Source organism: Nematolebias whitei, chromosome 6 (assembly GCF_014905685.2).
Source record: "Nematolebias whitei isolate Nwh7 chromosome 6, NemWhi1, whole genome shotgun sequence".
Classification (NCBI taxonomy): Eukaryota; Metazoa; Chordata; class Actinopteri; order Cyprinodontiformes; family Rivulidae; genus Nematolebias; species Nematolebias whitei.
The window spans coordinates 36474447-36482519 of record NC_056503.1 but is presented as its reverse complement, the minus strand read 5'-3'; the positions used below and the strand labels follow the sequence as shown (position 1 = coordinate 36482519).

At 37.1% G+C, this 8073-nt stretch overlaps 1 protein-coding gene across 1 annotated transcript in view; it reads right to left on the bottom strand.

Moving 5' to 3' along the window:
* The window catches only part of ncam1b (neural cell adhesion molecule 1b), a 107951-nt gene that overhangs the window by 14491 nt on the left and 85387 nt on the right, over window positions 1–8073 (bottom strand). Inside the window, exons 9-16 of the mRNA XM_037677585.1 lie at window positions 6903–7053; window positions 6599–6786; window positions 6181–6277; window positions 3799–3969; window positions 2943–3071; window positions 1931–1945; window positions 1379–1405; window positions 635–637 (exon numbers count right to left, since the gene is read on the bottom strand). Of these exons, the coding sequence (XP_037533513.1) occupies window positions 635–637; window positions 1379–1405; window positions 1931–1945; window positions 2943–3071; window positions 3799–3969; window positions 6181–6277; window positions 6599–6786; window positions 6903–7053 (781 nt within the window). The remainder of the gene's footprint in view (window positions 1–634; window positions 638–1378; window positions 1406–1930; window positions 1946–2942; window positions 3072–3798; window positions 3970–6180; window positions 6278–6598; window positions 6787–6902; window positions 7054–8073) is intronic.

Below are 8073 nucleotides of genomic sequence, written 5' to 3'. Positions count from 1 at the left end.
TATCTATCTATCTATCTATCTATCTATCTATCTATCTATCTATCTATATATATACTTTAATATTATTGTAATAAAATATTATGTTATAATTAATAATTCTATAGTTATTATAGGTTATTATAATTATTATAATCATTAAAGTCTAAATAAATTTCTGAACATCTTGTTAACATTCAACAGGAAAGCATTGTACATCATTGTTACAAGCTGTTGCTGCTATAAAAGCATGGAGCACTAATAGTGTTAACTATGACTATTACTTTGGAAAATGTGACGTATAATGTAGCATGAAAAGACTAAAAGATCCTGAATGAAAACCAGAGCGAACTGCAGAAAGAAAGTTTTGTTGTGGTTGGAAACGGTCTATAATTCTCCTCTAATTACAGACAATTGTTTTTAATACTTGTGTAACACTTCAGAATATGAACTAATATTCCTGACATGAGTGCTAAAAGTTCAATATAAATTTTCCAAACGCCATAAAGACAGCTCTGGTTTTCTTTGAATCTGCAGAGGTGAATGTCAAATTGATTTCTGTGTTACATGTTTACACAAAAACACATAACTTGGTGTTCAGTTGTCAGACTTGTCAGTAAAAGTAAGAATCAATCATTATTATACAATTCTAAGTTACCTTCTGAAGAGTTGAGGGAACCATCAGCACCATGCATGCCACACACCAGTCACAAACACATGAAATGAGACGTGTGAGTGATTGAAACAGGAAAGGGAGGACATGAGAGACAACAAAACACAAATTCACGTAGAGGAGAAATAAAATGAAGTAGCACCAAAACAGAAAGCTAGTTAACAACAACATAAATGATTAAACTGCACATTAATTCCTTTGTTTGGGTTCTAAATGTCAAAATACAGTAGACATCCAACAGCTTAATCTTCCTGATTTAGGCCAATTAATCATCTTTAAAGCAACTGATTAATTAATGCTGATGAGCTGCAAACACTCCCAAACTCTTTTTTCCCCTAAAGTAGGTGAAACCAGAGGGAAAGTGTGCAGCTTTTGAAATGCAGAGATTTGCTGTTCAATCATTACACTGTCATGTCATTAAGTCAAGAACTTCAAAAGCTGCTAATCAGAAATAAATTACAATTTATTTTTTGTTGTATCAGATTGAAACCCATGGGATGCAAGTAAAATTAAAATCTAATTAGTGTGTAACAACCCACAGAGAGTTTGCAGTGATGTTCAGGACAGACAAGGTCACAGTTTTAAACGAACAGTCCCTTCCTCACGAAGCTTAAAAGGCATTACAAATATTGCTAATCAGCAGGAGGGACTGAGTTCTCCTGTAGGGGGAAAACAGCTACATCACAAACAACTAATCTTCTATTATCACATAACAGAACAAACCTGTACCTTCAGAAGAAAAATGAGAAATACCATCTAGACACACAAGAAAAGCAATCAATAATAACACTTTCTGCACAAATAACCACCCAAATCTCTGAGCTATACTTGACTGAAGAATTAAGGATGTCTAAATTCTGCCATACTCCCCTAGAAGTATAAATTTTAAAGACTGAATACTTGAGACATTATTGTCTGTCAGGAGGAGACGAAGTAATCTGTCAGAGAATTAAAAGGTTGCATACAAACTCTGATTCAAAGGTGCCATTAAGTAACTAAAACCTGTACTGTGCAAATAATCTCAAACATAACAATTTGTTCTCATTACATTAGAACATTACAAAATGTGACAAAATGCAAACATTACTGCCTGTTATTAAACATTGTTTTATTTAAACTGGTGCAGATTTTGTCTATTTGCATAAAAAAAAAAATGCAAATCCTTAAAACCCTTTTTAAAAATCCATTTCTGAATTGGTGAAGCTGTAAAATTAAAACATTGCCATAAAAGAGGTAAAAAATGAACAGACTGAGCTAGAGAAAGCAGAATGAATCACTTACTTTTGTAAGTGGGGCCTGATGGATAGAGCAGACAAATGAGATGAGTAAGCAGATACAAGAATGGGTGATTAAAATCATAAAATGAAATGAAAATATGAGATGATTAGCATACAAATAACCAAATCACAAGGGTGAGCTCTCCTGAGATAACATACATGCCCAACCAGCAGAGGGCGACAAACACCAACCAACGTGCTGCTTATTTACTGAAAGACGCCATTCAGCCATGACGTCATGACCACTGACTGACCGGTGAGGTATGACTGCTCATCTTACACTTTGAGCTACAAGTAAAACTTGCATCCTGGCATTTCTCTTTATCCAAGTACCTTTTTTTTGTTTACACACACCTGAAAGCAACTTTCACCCACAACCAATAAGCAGCAGTGAACCAAAAACAGCTGAGAAATGTCTCAAAAACTATAAAAGTCTAAAACTTGTATTTTTCCTTCAGCTTCTCTAATCTGATGGCAAGACTAATCTTACAAAGAGCCCAGCCCATAAATTACAGATCCAAAGTGCTGTTCATGTGCCAGCAGACACTTCAGAACATCCTCAGGTGTTCTTTACTCCGAGACGTTTTGATGGTAATGGTTGGACCTTCACAGTTTTAGGTAGGTGGCCACACCCATATTGTTGACTGGTCTATAAAAAAATTAAAAATAAATCAAAATCTCACTACAAGGTTTTCAAGCAAAATACAAAATTATGAACCTGACACAAAGTTGTAAGACAAAAGGTTTAATGCATGTGACTTTAGATAAAGTCGATGTTTCATTCTGTGAGTTAAGCAGCAGCATTTATTTAAATAGTCATATTTTCCAGTATGGAAATGTAAAAGAACAAAACCAACTGCTATTGTGGCTCCTGTTGCCTGAAAAGATGCATTTTTTGATGAAACTGCCCAAACATCTCCGATACTCTACTTGATAATGTGTTTGTAGAGACTGGGTGGAGTAATGTTTGTGAAGACAGGAATGAAAAAGGTTTGTGCTGTAAATTGTGCACTTACGAACAGGCTCTGTCTTGAAGAACTCAGCGGGGCTGCTTTCTCCTTCACCCTTTCCATTAATGGCTGCTAACTTTACTTCGTAGCTGGAGTCTGGCTTCAGGCCTGTGATTGTCACCTCATTGCTCAAACCTGGTACAATATCAGAGACAGTGCAATTTCTGTTGAAAATACCACCGTGTTTGTCCCTATTCCAACAATACATGAATAATTAATTGCCTTAGAGCAAATGCTGATTAGCTCAGTTTTTATTTCAGTTCAGTAAAGTTGGAACAGATTATATTTTTAGACAAGTTCGAAAACAGAACACAGAAATAACATTTATGCCAAATTATTTTGGTCATTTAAACGTGTAGACACATCAATTTGAGACAACAACTTTCTATTTCACTCTCAGCTATTTCATTAGTAAATATTGTTTTTATTTATCTGTCTTTTTGGTTTCCAACTCATGATTTCCTGATGTTTTTATCATTATTGCTAACTCGTGCTTCCACCCTTATTTGCACTACTGTGGACCCTTGAGCAAGGCCCTTAACCCTCCAGCTATTCCCCTGGCTGCTCTCTGCGCCACGTGTGCTCATAATGGAAAAAAATGTGGAGTAGGAATTTTCACATTGGATATGAACAAAAGTATATAAAATAAAATTTTAAAATAATCTTCTTTGTTTTCATGTATTTTAAAAACAACAGAGCTATATGAAACTAAATCCTCCAACGCTGGAATATTTTAATATATGTGATTACAAGAAAAACCCTAATAAACAATCGTACATGAGCTATGTGGTTTGTTCTTCAAGACAAATGGACAAGAAAAGGAACCTCTACAACAACACTACAATTCTAGTTTGTGTTTTACCTTCTTGAATCTCATAGACGCTCTTCATCCAGCTTGCTCTTCCTCGCATCCTCCACTCTGCTCTGTATTTCAGGACAGGAACACCTCCAGTAGATTCGGGCTCCCCGAACTGGATGAGTGCAGTGGTGGAAAAGGGTCTCACTTCATCAATGAATGGAGCTGATGGAACCTCTAAAAGCAGGAAAATGCAGTCGATTTACCACAAAAACTGGAAGGACCCCCCCCCCCACACACCCACCCACACACACACCTTCTGGAACAGGCAGACTCCATATAGTTTTTAAAGTGATGGGCAGAGTGTTAAGTCTTAAAAAACAACTAAACCCACTAAATATTAGAAGAAATCTAAGATTTACAACAGTGAAGCAGAAACAGCTTAAATTGTAGATAAAGGTAGAATTAACAATTCTTTTATAACTGATTCAGACAAAGTGGTTTTGAAGATAACTAAGAACCAAACAAACAACAACTAATAAAATTAACAATGTGACAAATGTTCAAAATCTTTGACTGTAACAAAAAAAAAAGAAGATTATACCATATTTAGAAAACTTATTTGCTATCTGCTGCACACAATTCAACATTTCAATAAAATGTAAACATTATAATAGTATAATCAATTAAAATTCAAAAATACTTTATTAATCAGAAAAGGGAAATGAATTGTTGCTGTAGCTCATCCTGGTTTCATTAGAGTTGTTCTAGATGCTGATGGCTTTGGGCTAGAAGGATCTCTTGTAGCAGTCCGTCCCACAGCGGATCTGAAGAAACTGGCTGCATATGCTGATCCGTCCACCCAGACCCAGCAGACCTCTCGGTCCTCTTGGGTAGCAGGACTACCTGAATGCCAGGCAGAACTCCGCCCCCAGCGATGGCCATTTCTCCCAGCAGCCTGCCGTGTTCCTTGTCGCCATGGACTTGTGTCGAGGAACGATCTCAGTTGTCCCGCTGTCATGAACCGTGTTTCCCACTACCTCAAAGATCTCGGTGGTCAGGGACTTGAGCACTGCCTCCAAGTAGATGGAGGTGCATCCATGGCACCTCCTTTTCAACTCGTTTGAGATTTGGGCTGTAGTTGAGGTTTTTTTTTAGCTTTTGATATGTTAATCAGTAGCTCCCAGTTGTGGAATACTACCTCGTTTTTATGGTTATGCATCATAACAAATGTCCAAAAGTAAAAAAAAAGGTTTCAGTGTAAATCCTTCCAGCGGCACATCATCCAAAAAAAGTGATTTACATCCAGAAAAAATAGGAATTAAAGTTTTCAAAAGCAAAATCTCAGAATGAATATAAGAGAGCTACGCCAACATGCAGCCACCTTGAGCGGCTGCATTATTCTAGAATAATATGGAAAATAAAATAAATATGCAAAAACAAATACATATGCAAAAACTAGTTAACAATAAAATCTATAAAACTGCATAACATACGCATTATACATGTTATGTCTTTGATAATGTCAATGTCGGTTTGATTTATATAGCACATTGACAAAAGAGCTTCACAAACAGCAAATCTAGTAAAATAAAGAAGCTTGCCAAGTAAAAAATAATCTATCTGAGCTGTGAGGTGATTATGTGGTCTCATTTACAGTCTTTTTTAGTTTTGACAGGAGAATATTCTTTTGTCACCACCCACTGTGCTCCTGATTACAGAGAAAATGGCATTATTTAAACTATTTAGCCAATTGAAATGATCCATATCCAAGTATGGGCGGCAGCTCCAGGTTCAAACTCATCCTCTGGTGTGAACACAATTCTGTACTGCTTCTCTTTGATCTGAGAAGTAAAAAGGCACACTGTAATTACTGCAGTCGCCAGCGTTTTGCTTTCAGACAAGAGTGTAGTTTTCTTCCCATTCACTCACTTAGAGCGGTGGCTTAAAACTGTTTCTCTCTGCTCCGACTGCCCTATGGGTAAGTATGCAGTCAGTGGAAGCAGTAAGATGTAACAAAAATGCTGTAAAAAGTTTCTTTATAATTCTTACAGTAAACTATACTCATGAACACATTCAGTTTAATATTTTACACTGCATTATGTGCTTTAATCCATACCTGTTGTCTTTTAATCTAAATCTACCTTCCAGCTAAACTGCTTTTGTAAACGCACATGGTAGACATTTGTTAGCCAAACGTATTCTGAATACAGGTGTAAAAATCCACTTTCACAGTACAGAAAAAGAAGTGCTTTGATGCATTACTGAATGTAAATATGGATGTCAAACAGATTTAAACAGTTGCAGCTGAAAAAAGAAATGTATGTCACGCCTTATGACATTTTCAAAGCATCTGTACTGGCCTGCTAAAATGATAATTGCAGGTTAAGAACAAACGCTTTAAATGCAAATTGAATAAGAATACTGAATCACAGCCTCATCACTGACCTGCCTGAATGAGCAGGAACTCCTTGGACTCTGTGCCCATATCGTTTGAGGCAGTGCAGTTATAGCTTCCAAAATCATTCTCAGACTCGGGGGTAATCTGTAGAGAGGGAAAAAATGAAGCGGTAGATGAACGAGGGGCACTGGAACCAAACGGATGAACAAACCTGTGTGTCAAACTCTACGAAGGTGACCTTTTTGTTTGTCCATTAGAGTAGCTTTTGTTTGTTGCTATGAGGCTTCATGCTGCTGAATTATTCATGTCCCTTTTTTTCTTCCACAAAGGAGTTGAAAGAAAACCCCTTCACTTCAAGTCTATGCTCATGAAATCTTCATGACATGAGGCGGTGGGGGGTATGAGGTGTGTCTGTGTATGAATTGTGTGTGTACAGTATGTACATGTGTTTTAAATATGCACAACCTGCAGGAAGCTGGATGAGGGAGTCCTGAAGATCTTGACGTTGGTGCTGTTTGAGTTGGGAAGCTGCAGTCCGTCTCTCAGCCAAATGATTGACACGTCACTGGGATAAGCTTTGACCTCACAGCTGATATTGACTGGATTCCTCTCCCAGGTATACACTGCAACTGTTCCATGGATCTTAGGAGCATCTAGAAAGTAAATGTTTTACAAAAATTCTAAATGCTGTTTAATGCAGCGAATCCCTTAAAATGTGTCAGACATATTTTGTAAAACCTTGAACTTAATTTTATGAGAAAATACTCACATCGAACATCCAGATGAGCTGATTGTGCATCTTCTCCGATGGTACTGCGCGCTGTGCAGAGGTACCGACCAGCATCTGTATACTTGACGTACTTCAGAGTGAGGGAGGACACACGAGCATCACTCCTCACTACAACATTTCCATCCAGGCTCTAAATTGTAACAAAAAAATAGTTAGGTAAGGGGGAAGGAAACAAATCTGATTATGGCACCTTCACTGCAGAAAGCTGTTAGAACTATAAAAAAATAAAAATAAAAGCTAGCCTTTAATATAAAGAGTGAACATTAAATTAATGAAAGAGGTGAACACAGCTCTATAAAGATGTGATACTTAAGGACACAAATGACAAGGCAAAGGATCTTATAAATAATTGATGTCAGACCGCAGTAAAAACCATCTGAAGCTTTTCACATAGCAGCTTTAGAAAGATGTGAAATATGCTGATGCAAGTCCATGGACAGCAGAACTTTACAGGATGTTCCACACCTGCACTTTTACACTTAAGCTCACTTTGTTTCACGTAGTCGTGTAAAGAACAAATTAAGTATTTTGATTCTTAAAGACTTTTCACTTCTAATCCGTGAATTGATTTGACACTTATCTGTGCTGCTGATAATCCATGCTGCTGATTTCTTACCCATAAACTGCTGTAATCATACCCATCTGCTCATAGCAGACTCATGTTCAGGCTGCTGTTTAATACACCCTATATTACCGGTATATTATTATGTTTAGCATATTGTATATATAGATCCTTGTACAGTAGTCCCTCACTACTTTGTGGTTCGTTTTTCACAGACTCACAAATTGCTGCTTAAAATTGGGTGTGACACACATTTGGCTGATTGATAGATGAGCCACACGACTTGCATGGACTTTTTATTTAAAATAAATTATTGTAAATGATTTAACACTGTGCAGCCCACAGCTGCAGAAAAAGCTTCCCCCTGCAGCTGATCAGCTGATCTCCGCTCTGTAGTGGAGAAGTGGGCATGGCCAAGAGTGGCAGGTGGCAGAGTGCAGGGGAGGCAGAGAGATGAAATCACGACATTCTGTGCTCTTTATGATCATTTAGAGTTTAGAAACATTGTTTAGAATATCGCAACAGTGCGGAAAGGGTTTAAAACGCGCACTTAAATATATATATATATATATATATATATATATATAT